Source organism: Canis aureus, chromosome 4 (genome assembly GCF_053574225.1).
Source record: "Canis aureus isolate CA01 chromosome 4, VMU_Caureus_v.1.0, whole genome shotgun sequence".
NCBI lineage: Eukaryota > Metazoa > Chordata > Mammalia > Carnivora > Canidae > Canis > Canis aureus.
In genome coordinates this window covers 68,587,089-68,609,400 of record NC_135614.1, presented here as the reverse complement: position 1 = coordinate 68,609,400, position 22,312 = coordinate 68,587,089, and the positions used below count along the sequence as shown (strand labels likewise).

At 43.1% G+C, this 22,312-nt stretch overlaps 1 protein-coding gene across 6 annotated transcripts in view; it reads left to right on the top strand.

Moving 5' to 3' along the window:
* The first annotated feature begins 1,130 nt into the window (after positions 1-1,130).
* Positions 1,131-22,312, top strand: part of ZNF131 (zinc finger protein 131) — a 31,425-nt gene continuing 10,243 nt past the window's right edge. For 2 of the 6 annotated variants that reach the window (XM_077896075.1, XM_077896071.1), the window contains exons 1-4: positions 1,614-1,701; positions 2,197-2,335; positions 3,577-3,678; positions 10,151-10,295. In XM_077896075.1, the coding sequence (XP_077752201.1) occupies positions 2,212-2,335; positions 3,577-3,678; positions 10,151-10,295 (371 nt within the window). In that variant the 5' untranslated portion in view covers positions 1,614-1,701; positions 2,197-2,211. Of the gene's footprint in view, positions 1,279-1,527; positions 1,702-1,783; positions 1,962-2,196; positions 2,336-3,576; positions 3,679-10,150; positions 10,296-22,312 lie in introns of those variants that run through there. The other 4 variants (XM_077896073.1, XM_077896074.1, XM_077896072.1 and 1 more) reach the window with 4 other exon arrangements.

Genomic DNA, 22,312 nt, shown 5'->3' with positions numbered 1-22,312 from the left:
GCCATTTGAGAAACGCAATGGAGTATATTCACTAATATGTTATATAGGAAAATAATAATAAAATGTCTTTTCGTATGTTAAAAAAATAAAATAAAATAAAAAGTAAATCTTGGGCAGCCTGGGTGGCTCAGCGGTTTAGCGCCTACCTTCATCCCAGGGCGTGACCCTGGAGACCCCAGATGACTGGCATGTCGGGCTCCCTGCATGGAGCCTGCTTCTCCCTCCGCCTGTGCCTCTGCCTCTCTCTCTCTGTTTCATCTCTGTGTATTCTCATGAATAAATAATAAAATCTTTAAAAAAAAAATAAAGAGTAAGTCTTAAGATGTTACTATCCTGCTCAACCTTCAAGGTTTCCCATTTGCGATTGTAAGAAAACCTATCACCTTTAGCACTGTTTACAAGGCCCCTGTGGGTCTGTCCCACCAAACTTCCTTTAGTTCCCGAAATGCTATGATCTCGGGGCCTCTGGATGCGCTCGCTGTCCACCTGCTGACGGACACCCACAGACACTGGCTTTCCTGGCCGCTCCCCACCCCCACCCCATTACCTTGTTCTTCACATCTCATAACACCCAGAAATGCACCCAGATAATTAACTGTCCAAAAATACCTATCAGACTAAGTTTAGGAAGGCAGAAAACACATTCGCCTTGCTCACCAGTGCCCAGCCCGGCGCTGGCGCCCTAGAAATGCCTGTTGAGATAATGATGCCACTCACCCTTGCATACAGACTGCTATTTTGGGTCTTTCCCTGACCCCCACTCTATTTTCTTGTGAGAAAAAAAAGTAAATCTCCACTCGTGATCTTCCAAAGCATCCCCCCGCCCAGGTGAACGGGTGAATGACCCAGCCAAGCGACCAAGGACGCCGCGTAAGTCCCCGGCCTCCTCCGGCGCGGGGGCTGGGGAGCGGAGCGGCAGCAAGAGCGCCGCGCTCGTCCAGGATCGTCGAGGAGCGGAGCCAGGTCGCGAGCCCCGCGAGCACGTGCCGCCCGCCGAGCGCCGGGAGGAAGGTCCCAGGGGCCGGAACGTGCTCGCGCCCGGGGCCGCCGCCGCCGCCGCCGCCGCCGTCGCCGCGACGCGACTGCCCGGGGCGCGGGGCGAGCGCACGTGCGCCGGGGGACCCAGCGGAGGCCGCGTCCGGCGCTCGCGGGGAGATGGAGGGCGAGGCGCTGGGCAGCGGGGGCGCGCTGCGTGGGCCGAGCCTCGCCCCGCGAGGGGAGAGCGAGGACCGAGACGCTGCGAGGGCCCGCCGGCAGCGGGCGAGGACCACGAGCTAGGTGAGGCGGGCCGACCCGGGCTCGGGAGGGAAGGGGCGGGGCGGGGCGGCGGGCGCCGCGGATAAAAGCGCCCTGGGAGCGCGCGGCGAGCTCACTCTCCCGAGGTCGGGGGCGGCGGCGCGCGCGCACCTGAGCTCCGGCGGGGGGCGGAAGGGCGGCGACTTAGGATCCCCGCCCCGGGCTCGGCCTGGCCCGCGGCTGGCCCAGCCCCACCGCCGCCGGACTTCCTCGTTTCGGCGGTCGCGGCCTGGCGCTCGCCGAGCTTCGATCCTCCGGGTCGACTCCGCCCCCACCGGCCGGGGCGCGGCCCGTTCCCTCAGTGGTCGGCGTTGGGTCGGCGTCCGCGTCAGCCGGAGCCCAGCGCGGTGACGCAGCACGTCGACGTAAGTGACGCGCAGGCCCGGGCCGCTCCTCCTTCCCTGAGTGAGTGCCGGCCCGGTCGGGGCGGGGGAGAAGCGGGAGGGCGGGGGAGGGAGAGGCGACCCGGGAGTCGTTGTGGGCCGCGGGCCGGACCGGGTCCCGGGGCGGCGGGAGCCAGGGCCGGGCAGAAGGGTCTGGCGGGCCGTTGGGGGGCCGCCACGACTGTCGGGTCCCTTCCGCTGCCGGACCTGCGCGCCCCGGCGCCCGGAGCCTCCGGCGCTCTGCCCACCCCGCTGCAGCTCGCGTCTCCCGACTCCAATTAGGTCAGGCTCGGAGTCCCGCGGCCGCGGCTCCGGCCCCCAACGCGCGGCGGCCACCCGGCTCGCCTTTCTTTCTTCCCTCGCCTTCCTCTCCTCTTGCCTCACCCTCCCCCCTTCTTTTCACGTAGCTGGGGTTTTGGGGTTTTTTGTTGTTGTTGTTGTTGTTATTTTATGCATAAGGGGTTTTGTACCTCAGCCCGAGCTCATGGGTGTACGTTATCATGCTCCTCTTTTGTAGAGCAACCCGACGGCCATGGAGGCCGAAGAGACGATGGAATGCCTTCAGGAGTTCCCGGAACATCATAAAATGATCCTGGACCGATTGAATGAACAGCGGGAGCAGGATCGGTTTACTGACATCACCCTGATTGTCGACGGTGGGTACGGTGGTGGGCAGAGCATCGAATTTGTGGCTTCCGTTCTTATCTCCCCTTCCCCCACCCGCTTTTTCTACCCACCTTCCATGGCTAGTGCCTGTCGAGTGTGCGCTGGGACCCGGGGGTGGAGTGGGGTGCGGAACTTGTCAGTGTCCACTCGGACCGTGTTGCAGAAGGCTAGGTGGCTAGTCATGCTTTCAACGTAATCATCGCATCTTAACTTTTTGCAGCCTTTTTGAAGTTTTCCTGTTGCACACTTGAGAGCAAGATAATAGCGTTGGAGAGAGGGAAGCTCTCTCTAAATGTTTGGTTAATAGCCTTCTATTCATCAGCTGCTTTGAGGAGCCTTTTACAGCAATCATGTGGGAAATGTGGATTCTTTTTCTCGTTTCCCAGATGGTCTCGGAGGGAGAGTGTGAGAGATTCCTTTGCAGCACTAGTACCCTCTTTGGGAAGCCTCCAAATCCAGTGGGGTCTTTACCAGTATTAGGAGTTGTCGTTCGTTATTCAGGAGGCAAACGCAGTTTGGGTATCTTTTCTGTTTAGTGAAAATAGGCTTCTCGAGGGCAGCCCGGGTGGCTCAAGAGGTTTAGCGCCGCCTTCAGCCCAGGGCGCGATCCTGGGGTCCTGGGATTGAGTCCCACGTGGGGCTCCCTGCATGGAGCCTGCTTCTCCCTCTGCCTGTGTCTCTGCCTCTCTCTCTCTCTCTCTCTGTCTCTCATGAATAAATAAATAAAATCTTCAAAAATAAAAAAAGGCTTCTTGAGGCAAGGTATCCTTTATTACTGATCAGCTGTATTGTAGGTCTGCTGCTTCCAAATAGTAGGCATATTAACATGTTTTCCATAGCAAATATGTCAAGCTTTATGCTTATTCTATGGCTTTTTCTTCTCTCTTTCCAAAAGATGTATAATATTTTGGGTTGTGTTTATATTTAGCAGTTTTAAATGAATAGGATATATCTTGAAGAAGCTCCTTACCTCTTTTAGTTTTGTAAACTGACTTTTATAAAACTAACTTAATAAAAGATCTTTGAGATAATGATTTGGCTTCATGTCTAATTAAGATTGAAATTTAACAAGATAGCTGCTAAGATTATTCTGATTTTAGTTCGGTAATTTATATAGTCTTATGGTTATAATGTGGAGAAAGGTTTATTTTATATAAATTTACTACTTTATTTGTTGGTCTTTTGTGTGTGATACCTTTTTTTTTTTTTTTTTTTTTTTTTTTTGATCTAGGACACCATTTTAAGGCCCACAAGGCTGTTTTGGCTGCTTGCAGTAAGTTCTTCTACAAATTCTTTCAGGAGTTTACTCAGGAACCTTTGGTGGAGATAGAAGGTAAATGTCTGTTTTAAGTATAATACTTAGCAGATGTTATAATTGATGAAGAAGCATTAGTTAATTTAGCAAGATACTATAGGAAATAGCCATCTCAAATAGTTTATATTAGGTGATTGGGTAAATTGTCCTTTTGACACTTGAGAATTCTTACTTTCAGTAAAGTGCTTGGTAAAACGATCTACCATCTACATTGGATGGTAGATGTTGGTCTCTTAAAGGAGTCTTTTCCACTTCTAAAATGAGTGGTCACTCTTTTGGAAACGTGTTAAAAGTAAATTCCCATCTTTGTTCAGTGGGCTTATGTTTCAGACTGATGGGGATGCTTCAGGTTACAGTAGAGAGTTCTTTACTAGCAGAGGTACATATGACATGCACAGAATGAAGTGAGCTGCCATAATATGGAAAAGGCTAGGAAATAGGAAAGATGAACTGAAATAGCATTCAGAAGCTCTAGTGGATATAGAGTTTGGGATAGAAGGAATCATTTAATAGATACTACCTTAAAGTAGAAAGTGATTCTTGTACTTGCTTGACTTTTATAATAGTGGCTCCTCAAGTGCCAGCAATAGTGCTGTGTAGTTTTTGTGCCTTTTCTAAGATTTACAGCAATCCTTTGAAGTGAGTGGTATTATTTCATATTTTTACCTCAGGGAACAGGCTCTAAATGGTTGCTTGCTCATTGTTGTCCAGCTAGCAAGGGATTCACTTTGTGCTGTTAATTACTATGTTTTTTTCTTATACTGTCATGTTACCTACCCTTCCCTGTCATCCAAAACTGTAAGAAAAAAAAAAAAAAAAGCTTGCCTATGTGAATACAGAATTTTAGCTCTCTCAGTATTCTTGAGTCTTGGTTTTGTATCTTTTTCACAGTGTATATAGTTTTTGTTATAAATGAGTTGCCTAGAAACACTATTCCCTTAGGGAAATTTGATGCTCTGGGGAATAAAATGTAAAAAGTTAAGCATATTCTTTTTGGGGGTATACTCCAATTTATCTAGCATGCTGGCCAATACCTCCATAGATAATCTTTTCATTATCTGTGATGGACAGAGCCATAGGCATAATGGAAATCCACGAAGCTTACTGAAGTGAGAATCTAGCTGTGCCTGTACGGTATTGGTTTCTATTACAGGGCAAGACTTCATCCATTTATTTATCTGAGGTACTGTGTGACGCCAAGCAGGTTACTTTTACTTCAGTTGTGTATTTGCCTCTTCATCTGAAGACTCATTACTTCATAGGCTTGTAATGATTAATTGAAATAACATGTGCAGAGTGCTGAGCACAGTATTTGGTACATTGTTAAACTTAGTAAGTTGGGGCTATTTGTCAAATTGAAAACGTGTTATATGTTATGCACTGTGCTAGACCCGGACGTGAAGAATTGATGAATAAGACAGCCCTTAAAGAATTTGCAAATTTAATCACAGATAAGTAGTAGATATTAGAAACACACACACACACACAAAACGCAAAAAAAGTGTTACAGTGACTTTCATGGTGGAATGGTGGTTTAGTCTACCTTAGGAAAGATTTCAAAAAGGAATTGATTTCTGTTTCTTTCTTTTTTTTTATTTTTAAGGATTTTATTTATTCATGAGAGACAGAGAGAGAGGCAGAGAGAGAAGCGGGCTCCTCTCAGGGAGCCCAATGTGGGACTCGATCCCTGATTCTGGGATCACGCCCTGAGCTGAAGGCAGATGCTCAACCGCTGAGCCACCCAGGTGTCCCTGATTTCTGTTTCTTAAGCAGAATCTTAAAAAGCCAAAAAATAAGTGGCCCAAGCTAGAATATGCATTGCTTTTGGAGCAAGGAGAATACGTGGAGAAGTAGGATCTTTTCTTTTATAGATTAATCACCTTGAGATTGTCTCTTGTATCTTTTAGTAGCTCTGACCTGTTAATCTCCGTTATAGTATAGCACATACAAGTCTTCAGTACTTAATATAGACAAATTAGAAAATAAAATGTAAGAACATTTTCTGGTTTTGTTACCAGATTCAGGTTTCAAAAATCAGTTTGGCTCAGTGTTTTCTTAAGCCCTTAACTTTGAGATCACTGTACAACCTCTCTGGGTCACGTGGCTATAGAGAAAGCCCTAGGCATATAATTCAAAAACCTGAATTTTCTTCACTGTTGTCAGTTGTATAATCTTGGATGTGTTGGCTTCCCCTTTTTTTTTCTTTTCTAAATCTGAATCTGTAAGATACGTCAAGTAATTTTTTTTTTAATTTTTATTTATTTATGATAGTCACACAGAGAGAGAGAGAGAGAGAGAGAGGCAGAGACATAGGCAGAGGGAGAAGCAGGCTCCATGCACTGGGAGCCCGACGTGGGATTCGATCCCGGGTCTTCAGGATCGCGCCCTGGGCCAAAGGCAGGCGCCAAACCGCTGCGCCACCCAGGGATCCCAAATAATTTTGTATTATGTCACGGACATTTTGAATATCATGACACTGTGTTAGAGTGTCCTATCCTCTGGATTTGTTGTTCTGATTTTGATTTTTGTTTCTAGCAGGCAGTCATCCTGCTTTAGGTTCCGACTGCCTTATGTGGACTGGATGCAATTGCAGTTTAGTTTTCAAAACTTTGGTTGTGTTGTTCAAGTCCCAGGTATGCCGACCTGGGTGGTAGTCCGCATCATAGTGTAGTACTCAAACCCCTTGCTGTGCTGTCTGAGGTCAGTTCTACATGTGTAGCATGGGGGCTACAGCAAGACTTCATTCACAGAGGACCTTTCTTTAGTTCTCTCCTCTGACTACTGCACTTTAGCTCCTAGGAGCAACTTTTCCTGATCTTCTGGCTAGAAAACTGGGGTTTTAGCTTCCTTGTACTGTCTGTCATATGCTTCCCACAATGGGATCCATTTCCTAGACAAAGTGGTGAGAGAAAAAAATAATTCTCTCCATGCTTCTCAGATCAATAGTCTGTTTCCTAGTTCTCTGTCAGAAAAACTTTCTCTATGAATCAGTGCCTGCTTGGTGGCCATCAGTCGCAGGTGTGCAGCATCAGAACTGGGGGTTGCCTTGAGGCAGCACTGAGAGGAATTAAAAACCAAGAATCTCACCCCTGCCCAATACTCTCCATTGCCTTTCCTGGTTCTCTAGCTAGAAAGTTTCTTCGCAGATTATTTGACTGTTCCTGCTACACAGTTGGGGGTTATGGGCTGTCTTCAAGTCTAAGGTGGGATATGTGGGGGGAAAAAATCAGGAAATTCACTGCTGTTCTTTGAGTTTTGATTTCTCTCCCCAGCCTGCTTGCTTCTGTTTATCTTTGAGTCCTTATATATTTGCTTTATGTATTCTGCCCAGGATTTTTAATTTTAAGTGGTGGACAACATGGAGTGTGGAGTGGTGGAGTCTGCTTTCTTCATCTTAACTAGAATTGGAATCCCATCTATAAAATATGAATAATGACCTCACTATATATCTAGAATGCTGGCTTCTTTTGCTGCTTCTTAAGTGAAAAAGAAGATTCAAGTTAAGGTGTTTATATTAACAGTTTCCTTAGAGCCTTAGAAAAATCGTGTTCTACACATTTCTGTTAGGAAAGGAGCAAGATGGGATGCCTGGGTGGCTCAGCAGTTTGGCCCCTGCCTTGAGCCCATGGTGTGATCCTGGGGTCCCGGGGATCGAGTCCCATGTCAGGCTCCCTGCATGGAGCCTGCTTCTCCTCTGCCTGTGTCTGCCTCTGTGTGTGTGTCTCTTTCTCATGAATAAATAAATAAAATCTTAAAAAAAAAAAAAAAATGAAAGGACCAAGAGATTAATGAGAAAGTGGGCTGAGATTTGAAAGTTACCAGACTAGTTCTGATGGAGGATAGTGTTTTTGCAATTGAGCAGCGTCTGTCACCATGTCACTTACCTGGGCAGGTGTTATCAGTTTGGTTTGTGTTAGCTAATTAGGTCAGTGATTTATTCCTAGGACTGGTGCTGGATTGTCGACTTAAGAAGCACCTAAGATGCTTATTAAAAAAAAAAGTTCCCGATCCCAGTTTTGATTCTGGAGATCAGAGATCCATGTTTTTATTAAATCTACAGTGATTCTAATTAGCCAAAATTGGGAACTAAGTCCACAATTCCTTATGCAGATCCTTGGACACCAGATGTTTCTTGAAATTACAAATTTTCTAAAGATAATACAGTCTGTGTATTATACACCCAGTGGGGTCTGGGTTGACATCCTGTAACCAAATATGTTGGAAGAGCAGAATATTAGTATTTACTGTAAGTGGGATAAAGACTAATAAATAGCCTCATGTCAGTTCAGATCAAATTTTGCTGCCAAATTTAGGGAAAACTTCTGGTCTTAAGTGATTTGGGGGACTTTAGAATTATGAAGAGATTATGGGCCAATAGTGAATGAAGTCATGGGTATTCAAACTCTTTGAAGAAGGAATGTTTCCTGCCATTATCTTATTTAAAAATCTTTATCTTGGCCTTTAGGAGCCGGGCTGTCTGGGATTGATTCTCGTTTTATCACTTAAGTAACTTGCCAAAGTCACAGTTATTAATATCTCAGTGCCTCAGTTTTCCTATCTGTAAAGTGGAGATAATAAAGTTCTCCACAGGACTGTTATGAGGATTAAGTGAGTTAATACTTGTGAGGTGTTTAGAGTCATGCCTGAAATTTGTAGTAAGTATTACATGTGTATCTTTAAGAATCAAAATGTTCCACTTCAAGAAAAATTTACACATTGTTTTTAGAAAGGACTTTTGTTGTACTTTTAAACATTTGGTCAAAATTCCTTTAAAAAATGTAGTTATCTGTACCTTGGGTTACTCTCATATAATAAAGAATAACATGGTCAGAAGACAACCAAGAGAAACAAGATTTAGGAGATTCAAATAAAAGTAACCTTCAAAGAATCTAGTTGTTTTTAGTTTGTTTTTTCAGGTGTATAAAGTACATAGGAAAAGCTTAAAAGTATTTTTGTATTTGCAGTTGTGTATATTGAGTGCACTTTGGACTCGGATGTTTCATAGTGTACGAATTCTGTTAAAAGTAGTTTTCTCAGGACGCTGGGTGGCTCAGCGGTTGAGTGTCTGCCTTTGGCTCAGGGCATGACCCCAGAATCCTGGGATCGAGCCCCACAGCAGGCTCCCTGCATGGAGCCTGCTTCTCCCTCTGCCTGTGTCTCTGCCTCTCTCTCGGTCTCTCATAAATAAATAAATCTTTTTTTTTTTTTTCTAAGTAGTTTTTCTCTTGGGGTACCTGGCTGACTCAGTTGGTGGAGCATGTGACTCTGGATCTTGAAGTTGTAGATTGAAACCCCAAGCTGGGTTGTAGAGATTACTTGAAAACCTTTTATAAATAAATGAATAAATAAAAGTAGTTTCCTCTTTGTTTTGTAGGCTTACATTAGGAAACTGAAGCAGTAATAATACATAGCATTGAAGAGCACGAAGAAGTAGAGTATCCTTTTGGGCCAAAATTTAAACATAAAGCTTGTAAAGAAAAGTTGGAATTGTGGAAGCTTTTGAAAGTCATTTTGGTGTTTTTTGTTTTGTTTTGTTTTTAAAGATTTTATTTATTTCTTCATGAGAGACACAGAGAGAGAGAGGCAGAGACAAAGCAGAGGGAGCCTGATGTGGGACTCGATCCTGGGACTCCCAGGATCAGGCCCTGGGCCGAAGGCGGCACTAGACCGCTGAGCCATCTCGGCTGCCCTGAAAGTCATTTTGAAAGTGACTTTAGCTCTTATTCATTCCTACTTTGAACTGTAATGAACTATAATGTTATCTAATATTACAAAAATATTTTAGGGAGCATTGTGTTTGGTACTGTGAGGTGAGTGTACACAGACAAAAATTAATTTCCCTCAAGTAGCTTAGAGTCAGGAGTTGTCCATGAGTTGTTATTGTCAGAGTAGATACAGAGTTCAACGGGGCAGAGGTATTAAAAGTTTCATTAAATATATGGCAGTAGAATTGGGCCTTCAAGGTGCTAGTATTTGTTCAGAGATAAAGTGACTAAGCAGGAAGAAGGGTAAATGTTAATGAAGGCAAGGAAGCTTTTAGAAGTGAACAGTTTATTAGAAGATCATTATATAGTATGGGATTGATAAACAGTTTAAAATTTGGAAGTGCCTTAAGATAAAGGCAGAGTGGTACGGAGCTTTATTTGCTGAGCTGTGGAAGGCCCTCGAAGATTTGAGGCTGAGTTGATACAGAGATCTCTGGTAGGAAAGTAGCATGTCTGACATGTAATAGCCAATTCATATATTTGAGTGGTAGGTTTATTGTCATAAGAGCCTTAAGAAATCTTTGGAAAAAATCCTAAAGTAGTTGGTAGTTACTGCTGGAACTTGGCTACAGTCTTACTGTAGTGTTAATGAGAATTCCACCAGGAAATAATTTTCCAGAATTCAGATTTTAATCAGGTTTCGAACATTGAGGTGTTTTTTTTCTTACTAACGTTAGAAGATTTATCAACATGCATACATGCTAATGCACATCTTTTTTTTACAGGTGTTAGTAAAATGGCCTTCCGTCATTTAATTGAGTTCACATATACGGCAAAATTAATGATTCAAGGAGAGGAAGAAGCCAATGATGTATGGAAAGCAGCAGAGTTTCTACAAATGCTAGAAGCTATCAAAGCCCTTGAAGTCAGGTAATTATTTTCTGAGTGATGCACAGTTATATTCAGTCGTGTACACCCTGTTAGTCAAGAATTTATTATGTGTGTCATCCCATAGAGAAATGACATTTTAAAATTAAGAATATATAAGGATCTATAAAATTCTGGGTACTGATTACTCTTTCTCTCACACTTTATTTTTTTGTCCTTATGTAAAAACTGCTAAGGTTAACTAAAGTAGCATCTAATAAAATAATAATAAAATAAGGAGGACTAGGCAGCATTTAAGGAGTTGCCTGGGTTGCTGTAAACTGTTTTGTTGGATTTGAATTGTTAGTTACACCAAGCCTTACTCTCAAAAGGGTTTGGCTCACCAAGATTAACCTAGTAGTGTTTTAAAATAAGCAAGGAAATGGACGAAGATAAATAGACCAGATGAGGGCGATAATCAGTGAAGTTAGAAATATGGTAGTCAATATGCATGCCATTTAAGTCTGTATACTTGCTAGAGGGCTAAGTCTAGCTCTGAATTCTGAAGCAAAGACAAAGGAAAGAAAAATCCTCAGTTACATTATTCGTGGGTATGAGAACAAATTAGTTGCTTAGGAGCCATTCCTGGAATTAAGACGCAAAATTTCTCATAAAAAGCATTAAGAAAACAGTAAATGATATAATGAGTAAAGACTTCCAACATCTTACATAATGAATGGTGGTGCCATAATACTGTGACTGAGAAGAGCTCTGGACTCAGGCTGCCTAGGTAATATCCTAGCTCTACCATCCTGTGGCCTTTATGAAGTTACTCAACCTGTTAGCAGCTTGGTTTCCTCATGCATCAGATGGGGATAATGGTACTTTCTACATAAGATTATATGTGAGGGCTAAGTGAATTAATGCATCTAAAGTGCTTGGCGTGGTGTCTGGCATATAGTACTCTAAATGTGAACTGGTGTCTTATTATTGTTTCCTGGCTCTGTTTCTTATCATGACCCTTGGTATAGGTTATTGGCATAACACTAACGTGTAGTTTGGTAAAATCAATTACAAATGAGGCAAAATAATTTAGTTCAACTCAATGGTATGGTTCAGTCAAAAGATATAATTTAGAATAATTCTAAAAAGTAATTGAACTGTAATCATCCAGAAGTACCAATTCTCTTAATGAGCTTTTAATTAGTTTGCTGAGTTCAGAATTAAGCCAAGAACTTCATGTGTATGTATGCTCTAATGCCTAGTGCCTGGCACATAGTAGGTGCATGGTATACATTTGTAAATGGATGGATGGGTGCATGCTTATTAAAACCAGATCACTATTCTCTTGTATTGAGAGCTGAGATATAGGTAGCAAAATCGAGATATGTTGAGGACATATATCTGATGATGTCATACCTTTTCAAAACGGAAGTAAAGGAAACATAATATGGATAAGGCAGATTTGTGGTTAAATCCCGGATGAGAACCTTCTGGAAAAATGTTCTATGTAGTCCCCTTGCTGGTCATAGTAGTGAGTAGTATCTCACTATGGGGAAAGTCCTTGGCAGCAGAACAATGGAACATATTCTGACAATAGCCTAGGTTGGATTTGGAAGGGTTAGGAATTGAGTTCATGTGTGTAGTCATTGGGAAATGAAGGTAAGAACAACTGGGCACAGCTGTTTACCCAAGCCTATTTATTTAGAATCTTTAAGATTTATTATTATATAGGATCCTTACAATAATTACAACCATAAGTGCATGCTTTTCAGTATAAATGCAATGACATGTTGAATTGTTTGTTGAACCAGTTAGGCATACCTCTGAAGGGTTTTGTTTTTTGTTTTTGTTTTAAGATTTTACTTGAGAGAGAGAGGCAGAGAATGCGAGCAGGAGCAGGGATGTGGGATAGAGGGGAGAGGGACAAGCAGACTCCCTGCTGAGCAGGGAAGGATACAGGGCTTGATCCCAGGACACTGAGATCATAATCCAAGCGGAAGGCAGATGCTTAACTGACTGAGCCACCTGGCGCCACTCTGAAGAGTTCTTAAAACAGGAAGACAACAGCGTTATGTATTGGCTGTTTATAATCAATTCTGGAATAAAAATTTACTTGTGGTTAAATTGGTTAAGGCAACTCTGTATTGCGAAGATTATTATATAATGTTTTGCAGAGAGGTGAGTTAGGTGCTCCTCTCACATTTGCAGTATGCAAGTATCTTTGGAATATAGGGTCAACTTTTTGAGCGACACTGAAGAAATCATGAGGACCTTATTTTGCTTTGCCGGAATTGCATTATTTGAAGCTGTAAAGGAGAAAATTCCTGATGTTTATTAGGAAGCAGCAGTTGCCTTACAATTTTTCCTCTTCAGCCTGTTGAGGTGTAATTTATATGTAAAACAATTCATCCAATTAATACGGAGTTTGAATTTTGGCAGTTATATACAGTGGTATAATCACTACCATAATCAAGACATGGGAACATTTCCATCATTCTAAGTTTTCTCATGACTCTTGTCAACTCTGATCCCCAGCCTCAGTTATCCACTGATTTGGTCTTTATTACTGTAGTTGTATTTTATTTAGAATGTCATATAAATGGATTCCTAAGTGTAGTTTTTGTGTTTGACTTTTTTTGCTTAGCGTTATGTTTTAGAGGTTTGTCGGTGTTGTTGTATTACTATTTTGTTCACTTTTATTACCAAGTAGTAGTCCATTGTATGGCTGTACCACCTGTTGATGATGGCCATTTAGGTTGTTTTTACCTATTACAAATAAAGTGGCTATGCTTTCATTTCTCAGTAAATACCTAGGAGTAGAGTAGCTGGGTTGAATAATAGGTGCATTTAATTTTTTTTAAGAAACTGCTAAACTGTTTTCCAAATTGTGCTATTTTACATTCCAACTTGCAGTATATGAAAGTTCTCATTGCTCCACCACAGCCTTACTAATCCTTGGTATGATCAGCCTTTTTTCATTTTAGCTGGGTTGGTAGGTTTGTAATGGTTTTAATTTGCATTTCCCATTCAACTAATGATGAGCCGTATTTCATGTGCTTTTTTGCTGTGTGTTTATCTTCTTTTTTTTTTTTTTTTTTTTTTTTTTAAAGATTTTATTTATTTATTCATGATAGTCACAGAGAGAGAGAGAGAGAGGCAGAGACACAGGCAGAGGGAGAAGCAGGCTCCATGCACTGGGAGCCCGACGTGGGATTCGATCCCGGGTCTCCAGGATCGCGCCCTGGGCCAAAGGCAGGCGCCAAACCGCTGCGCCACCCAGGGATCCCAGTGTGTTTATCTTCTTTGGCAAGGTGTCTGTTCAGATCTTTTGCTCATTTTTAAATTGGGTTATTGTCAAGAACTGTGAAGGGTCTGAAATTTTATCCTATTTGCAAGCTATAAGTTGGCCTGCCAGTTTTTGGATGCTGGCAGAAGACATGAAACTCCTGAGTCAGAGAGAAAAGGACTTCATTTCTCTCATAGCATAAAGGAGCAGCATGAAATCTGTGTTACATATCAATTATTCTTGCCCCTCTTAGCCCCCACTCAGGTCCCATAAGGGTTGCACAGTTGCCTAGATGTGTACTATACTCAAAGGAGTTGGCATCACATCTGAAGAACACCTGACTTCAGGAAACGCAACTTTTTGATAATGAGCTGTAAGCACACCTGCCCAGAGGTGCCATTATCTTTATTGTAAGGGCCAGTAAATGAACCTGTCCTCCCCTCAAGAAGCATTCTCTTCTAAGGCTATTTGCTATACAAGCATTCTCTTCTAAGGCTATTTGCTATACAAACAACCGTGAAAAGATCCAGAGCAAAAGGCTGTCAGTGTCTTTGTTTACAAGACCTGCAGAAACATGAGGTATCCGTGGAGAGTTATCTTCCAACGGTATCTTTGTTTCTATATTATTTTAGCTTCAGGTGAATTTTTCCATGAGTGTACTACTCTGTAGCCACTCTGATTAATCTGATCAGTAGGGACAGGTCCTAATCCATTCCATTTTTTTCACACTGGATTTAATAAGGTAGCTATCAGCAGAACTTGAAGCAGCAGGATGTGACTACCCTGCAGTGCTGGGCCTAACCATCCATCCACTCCTCTAAGGTCCTGGACTCAACCAACTGAATAAGTCCCTAGAAAGCCAGGTAGCTTTTTTTTTTTTTTTTTTTTTTTTTTTAATTTTACTTATTTATTCACGAGAGGCAGAGGGAGAAGCAGGCTCCATGCAGGGAGCCCGAGGTGGGACTTGATCCCAGGACTCTGAGATCACCCCCTGAGCTGAAGGCAGATGCTCAACCACTAAGTCACCCAGGCGTCCCAGCCAGGTAGCTTTTATCTTTAGTTTCTATGTTGACTTTTCCAATTAGCCCTAAGCATTAATCCAAGTATAGCAAGATCTTTTAGCACTTGCACAGTCTCTGTGTTGGTCCACTGGGAGGAAGTCTAGGGCAAGTCTGTCCATAATAACCCTGACCAGTGATATAATACTGACATGAATGCCTTCCAGGGCCCCAAGTAGTATCATTGATCACATAGGCTTAAGTCAGGCACAGGTTTTGTGTCACCTTTTTAATTTGGATGGTTCCCATTATAGGGAAAACTTCCGATATAGCACACATAAATAACAAGTCAGTTATTCCTTCAGGAAACTCCCCAGGTACCCAAAAATTGCCTTGTTTTGGACACATCACTCCAATCATTTGAGAACTGAACTGATCTACTGAAGTGCAAGTCATCATACTTTTGGAAGGGAAGGAAGTTAGTACCTGGTTCTCACATAAGAAGTATAGTCTTAGGGGCATAAAAGTGGGTTGGAAAGAAAGTGTTGTTTATGATTGTGTCCCAGAGTAGGACCTTCATCAGTCAGAGGCATGAGCCTTAAATGTAGCTTCCGCCTTTCCCTGATTGAACTTATTCCTTGTTTTTTGGAGAGATTCCTGAGAGCAGTCAGTTCAGTCCATTCTGTTTGTCATGTGCACCTGAATGCCAGTTGAGTGGTAATTATCTATTCACCTCATGAACTTTGGGAATGGTAGTGGGGCAAATATGGAATATGCAAGAGCTTGGCCATCCCCTGCTGTTTCCAGAAGACTTCTCAGTATAGTTAAGGAAAAGAGCATCAGATCATGGTCTGAGTCATTGGGCAGGGAAGGACAGATCCAGCGGTCAATTTAAAGTTGCTTGCGACAGTTGAGAGCTACATCAGAGCATTTTCCTACTGAGGAAGGCTATAGGGGCGGTTCTAAAGGACAAAGACCATTAATCCCTTCCTCCCCCATACCTCCTGGAACCTAAGATTTTTCTCTTCTCGGGTATCAGGGTTGTTCTCCCTCCCACTGCATAGAATTATTGTGTCCCATTCTAGTAGCTATCACTTTGCCTCTTTTCCAATCATCCCCTTCTCTTACCCAGACCTTTCATCCAGAATGGTCAGGGACACATAGGCATTTTTATAAAACCTAGAGACCCATTGTATCTCCCACTATGACTCACAAGGGCCACTCTTTTTGTTGTTGTTGTTGTTGTTGTTGTTGTTTTTGCTTGTTTTTAAGATTTATTTGAGAGCGAGCGAGCACGAGCTGGGGAAGGTACAGAGGGAGGAACAAGCAGACTCTGTGCTGGATCTTAGGATCCTGAGACCGTGAACTGAGCCAAAACCAAGAGTTGGACACTCAACCAACTGAGCCATTCACGCAGCCACAAGGGCCAGCCACTCTTAAGTGTACCTGGCAAGCGGTATATTCAGCCAAATGATCATTATTTTTAGGATCTAAGGTGATTCAATTCAACAAGAGAATCCAGATAACTGAACTAGAATTAAGTTTGAATCTGCTAAGCCCACTTTTGACTGGGCTGTCACTTGGAAGAGACATCAACCAGACTGTGCCAGGGTTGCCATTGCAGGGGAAAGAAAAGAATTGTGCCTAAGAATGGTTAGGGCAGAATTCAAAATTTTCAATTAGGTTTCTATAATTTCCCACCCATTTTGTCTTGATCCAGGAAGCAGCTGAGAAGAGATGATCCCTTTCTGGGGATAGCTGAATTGAATGACTGAAATGCCTTCCTCAGATTTTTTGGACAAAAAGGAGATAAGGAAAGTAGAGTCAGAAATTTTTGTGAGTCAGTGTTCAAGGAAGCTTCTGCAGTGCTCTATATTATCTTAATCTGTGGGTGGTAGGGAGCTTGAAGGGTTCATCAGTACCTTGACTGTCAGCCAATTATTGAGTAGCTTTAGGCACAGAATTATCAGACTGCAGATGATCCAGAAAGCTAATAGATGACATAAATTAGTCTCAAGGGCACAGTGGTATGACCAGAACTAGCAGATCAGTCTGGAACAGCAGCAGTATAATCTTAAAGTGTTAGCAGTGGTGAGGCAGTACTGATAGCCCTGGGATGGGGCAAAATGTCCAGTGTAGTCAATTGTCAGAGACAGTGCTTTGCACGATGTAGCCTCCGTCGTGAGACAAACAGGCCTGTTTTTGGTGGGTGTCACTGGGATCCAGTGGTAACTTCTGCATCAGAAGCATAGGGTCCTTTATTTTATGCTCAGTCTGTGATGTTGGATATGTCACCATGTTGAGAATAATATTGGATCCAGGGGGTCAGTGATGGAAGTCTAGGCAATGCAGTGCAGGCTCGATCAGCAGCTTCATTCTGGTTAGTATTGTTAGAGAACAGGCCCTTACCATGGGCATCTGAATCAGTGGTCCAGATAGTTTGATCAGCAACTGCTGTATTTCCACAGTTGTGGTTCTGAGAATAGATGTCTTTAATATGTCAAGATTTCCAGCTCTTCCAAACAGCTAGGTCATTGGCAGCAGCCCAGAGTCAATAAATTATAACATGGTTCATTGTGGAGAATGTTGTTCAGAGTTGTGAAGAAAGCTTTTGAGTTCTGCCCTCCGAGCACAGTGACCACCACATCCACTTTTGGTTTTTTGTAGTGGTGCTAAAGCTGAGCATTTTCAGCAACCCAGGGAACACCATCAGTTCTTGAGTTTTAGCCAGACCATCAGTGAGTCAAAGACCCCATTGATCTAGTGGCTTTCTTTGGGCAACAGAGTGGGGGAGCTACCATTTTTTTCATGTAAAGCCAAGAGGTCATCAGCTCTTTCTTGAGTGTCTTATTCTTTTCTTTTTTTAAGGTTTATCTATTTGAGAGAGAGTGAGTGGGGGAAGGGGCAGAGGGAGAGGGAGAGAGAATCTCAAGCAGACTTTCCCCTGAGCATAGAGCCCGACATGGGGCTCGTTCCCACGACCCTGAAATCATGACCTGAGCTGAAACCCAGGAGTCAGACACTCAACTGACTGAGCCACCCAGGCACCCCTTGAGTGTCTTATTTCTTTTTGATAAGTGAGACTTGGGGGTCAGGTTTTACCTTGCTGGTCATGAAGTTGACATCCTGCCAAATGGCGGTATCAAGCTAAAGAGCCTCAAAGCCTCAATGGATCAGGTATCAGTTTCAGCAAGAGCCCAACAGCGAATTAATCCTTTCTTTTCAAAGGAGTCTGCCTTATAGATGTGTCAGGGAATTGACAAGTTACAAAACCCAAGGTATACCTTGTTGATGGAGCCTGACTACCTTTGCAGAAGTTCTAATGTGCAACAGCATCAGTCTCAAAGACTTCTAGTTCAAAAGGGCCATTAAGAGTTGTAGGGCCCCCAAAATTGAGTATGTGCCACAGCTTGATGAGCAACTTCCAGTGTAACCTTTTGGTTGGAGCCCCACTTAAAATATACTGATGTGGGTCGCTTGATTGGCTCAGTGGTTGAGCATCTGCCTTCAGCTCAGGTCATGATCCCGGGGTCCTGGGATCAAGTCCCACATCAGGCTAGCTGGAGAGAGCCTGCTTCTCCCTCTGCCTGTGTCTCTGCCTTTCTCTTTGTCTCTCATGAATTAAAAAAACAAAAACAAAAAAACGCTGATGTACAGATTAGCTGATATAAAAAAGTAGAATGGCTAAGTGAGGTACATGCTATATCCAGTACCCAAAAAAGTTCAATAGCCTGCCGATCCTCATTTTTGGTAGGGAGAGGAAAAAGGTAAAGAAACAGTTTTTCTTTTACTGCTGCTGAAGGGATTGAGTGTGTGAATCCACCTGCTTAGTCCCAAGAACCTTAACTTGATGAGCAGGCCCCTGAAGTTTGTTGAGGGTTTATTATCAACACCTACTGGTGGGGATGTCCTAACATTGCAGTCAGGGCCTTTTAGACAGACTTCTAGCATGCCGGTCAACAGAACATCAATATAGTGTAAACTTTAGTCATCACAAGACACTTGTGCTTAAACCCTGATCAGCTGCTGGTGGCATCTGTCAAGGGGTTTCTTCCAGTAGTTCTTCTCTACCTATGGCTCTTTCCATTTGGGACAATCCATCCCTTGTCCTTACAGAAGAGGGCAGTGTAAATGCCATACTAATTCCTGCTGTACATTCAGATGTCAAAGCAAGAACAATATGTAGACTCCGCGCCATGCACAGGGTTAAGACAGCCTCCCTTTCCTGCTGTGAACCTTGCCCGAATCCCATCAGTAGGATGTAAATGCCTCCTCTCCCCTTGGTAGGATGATGAATTGGGACACCTGAATCTAACAGAGCCATGAAAGTTTGGGTCTCTCCTGTTTCTGAGTTTCCTCAGCATCCTTGGATGGGTACATGGTGTCTTCACTATACCCTTGGGAACAGGGAGACCTTGGCTTCACCCCTAATTATCTTCCTCTAAAGATATGGGGGCAGTGGGAAGGTAGAAGAGGAAGAGAGACTGGAGGGAGAGAGTGACTCCATGCCAGTGAGCAAGGCATATTTACTTTTGGTTTCAAGCAGATGAGAGTTGCATGTGGCTTGACTAAACAAATCTCAAGTGTTTTCAGCCCATAAAAGCCCCCTATCAGCCAGCAAGGTCATCATTACTGACACTATCTATATTGGTTTTGAAGACCCCTTGATTCAACTGCCTTGTACATATTGATTTTCATTTGGGGCCATAAGATTTTTTTTTAAGATTTATTATTAGAAAAAAAAAAAAGATTTATTATTAGAGAAGGCTCACAAGCAAGCAAGGAGAAAGGAAGAGAATCTCAAGCAGACTCAGAGCCCAATACGGGCTTAGTCTCAGTATCCTGAGACCTAAGTGGAAATCAAGAGTCAGATGCTTAACCCACTGAGCCAGCTAGGGACCCTGGGGCCTTAAGATTTATATGTCTTTTGGCTGACTCAGATGACTTGCATACTCTGGTGACTTTTTAAAAAGAGTGTACCGTAATCTTGGACATTTGCTGCTCTGTTTTCACAATAACAACTCTTATGTTTTCACCTGGTTTAACATAAAAGTTAGGTGGATTTTCAGGAGGCCTGACCATAACAATTTATATTGTTTTGGATTCTTTTCTCATTCCGCAGTGACTCGTCTTCATCAACAGTGTAAACTCAATTTGCAGGAAGACTTACTAGTCAGTGCCTCATCACAGGAGTTTGTCTCAGAGAAATCTCCCCAGGAGCATCATAGCACCCTTATGGCAGCCAGGACACATTGCAGAAAAACAAAAAACAAAACAAAAACCCTGAGACGTTTTACAGTGCTCTCCAAATGCATCTAAGGTGGACATGACACACTGCGGGAGAGGCTGAGCCCTGTGATGGCCCAGGTGTTGCCTATTTATTTATTTATTTATTTATTATTTTTTATTTATTCATGAGAGACACCAAGAAATAGATGAAGAAGCAGGCTCCCTGCGGGGGATGCGGGACTCAACCGCAGGACCCCAGGATCATGCTCAACCACTGAGCCACCCAGGTGTCCCCAGTTGCTATTCTTGACAAGTATCATGTTGCCCCCTCATCTTTCACGTGGATTAGCCAAAGTTCTAATGACTCCTTTCTGTTAGTAACAGTTGAAGATTTCTCTCCTGTCCGTGTCACCCTTGGTTTAGGTAACTTGTTTGTCATGGGGCAGAACCTTCTGTCTCCACCCCTGCCCCCCCACCCATGAATCTTAGTTGTTTTGAAGGGGTAGACTTAAGGCTGACCACCAGGTTGACAGGGAGGTCTTCCCGCAGCCCTGGGAGAGCTTGCAACACTAGAGAACCGTTCCAGCAGCTGTCCTTGAACTTACTGCCCAGTACTCATCCTGCAACTTCCCAGTTTTCCCTCACTAGTAGGTGTTTCAGTTTTCTGAGGCTGCCTCAACAAAATACCACAGACTGGGTCCAATAGAAATTTGTTGTCTCAGGGTTCTGGAGGCTAGAAATACTAAACCACAGTGTTGTCTGGGCCATGTTCCCTCAAAAGCCTCCAGGGGAGGGGCCTACTTTGTCTCTTCTAGCTTCTGCCAGCCCCTAGTGTTCCTTGGCTTGTGGCAGTGTGACGCCAATTTTTACCTTCATCTTCACTCACGTTACTGTGTTTTTTCTCTCCTGTGTGTGTGTGTGTGTGTGTGTGTGTGTGTGTGTGTCTGCCCGCCCAAATGAACCTCTCTTTATAAGGACAGGTTGTGTTAGAGTAGGGCCCACTCTGCTGACCTCATCTTAACTTGATTACATCTGCAAAGACCGATTTCCAAATAAGGTTACATTCACAGGTATCAGGGGTCAGAACTTGAACATATCTTTGAGGGACACAATTTAACTCGTATAGTAGGCAATTAAATGGAAGACCACACATTGCCCAGTTAACCGTACAAATTTGGTCACCATACCTGCTGCCAGCTCTAGTGGACTTCCTCACATCCCATTGTTTGCTATATGAGGCCTCATCTTTTGTCTTTCAGAAAACCTTATCTTTTTTGGCATCCTGCCCTTGTTGCCAAAACCTGGTAAGAACTGTGACATGAGATTTTACGCTGTTTGCAAGCCAACAAGTTATCCTGCAGTTTCATGGATTCTGATAGAAGACATGAGACTGTTAAGTCAGAAAGGTTTTACTTTTTGCATAGTAAACAGCATGAGTTTGTATTTGTTCCAGTTTTCCCTTCTCCCCCAAAGGGGTGACAGAATGGCCCAGATGAATGCTGTGCATCTATTTGGTTTACATCATAGCTGAAGAATCTCCAGCTTAAGACGCCCACATCTTAGGTAATGGGCTACAAGCAAACCTGCCCAACCGTTACCCAGAGGGGGACATTATTATATGGATAGTAAGCAAAGCTGCCCTCTGCTCCAGAGGGAGCCACACTCTCTGTCTTTCCAGATTGCTGGCTCTACCGCATACAGCCTTGAAGAGAGTCCAGAAGAAAAGCTGTCAGTTCAGAAGATGTGCAGAAACATGAGACTCATGGATAATTGTCTCCCAATAGTTGTCTTCTCCTATTGAGTATATTGGATTGTGAGAATTCTTTTTATACTGTCTGTACAGACCTTTGGCAGATACACGTGTGCACATGTTTTGTCCTGATCTGTGGCTTGCCGTTTTGTTCTGTTGTTTTGTTCGTGGCTTGCCTTTTTGTTAACTATTTCAAAGGGCAAACATTTTTAATTTTGATGAAATCCATTTTATCAATTTTTGCTATTAAGTTTTCTTTTTGTGTGCTGTTTAAGAAATCTTATCCGTAACCCAATTTTATAAAGATTTTCTCTCTTTTTTTCTCAAAGCTTAATAGTTTAGTTTTTATCGACAGTCTGTGGTCCATTTTTTTGTTTGTTTGCTTGTTTGTTTGTTTTAAAGATTTTATTTATTCCTGAGAGACAGAGAGAGAGGCAGAGACATAGGCAGAGGGAGAAGCAGGTTCTGTGTGGGAAGCCTGATTGTAGATTCAGTCCCAGGATCCCGGGATCATGACCTGAGCCAAAGGCAGATGCTCAACCACTGTGCCATCCAGGTGCTCTGTGTGGTCCATTTTGAAATAATTTTTCTGTGTATGATTCAAGAGTAGTAGTTGAGGTTTATTTTCTCCATATAAAGACCAGTTATTCCAGCAGTACTGTTAAGAGATTCTTTTCTTCATTAAATTATCTTGGAACCTTTTTTCAAAAGTCAGTTGAATAAGTGGGTCTAATTTTGGACTTTACTCTGTTCATTAATCTTCATGTCTCTCACCAATATGGATAATTTACTGTAGTTTTTCAGTTTAGTCTTG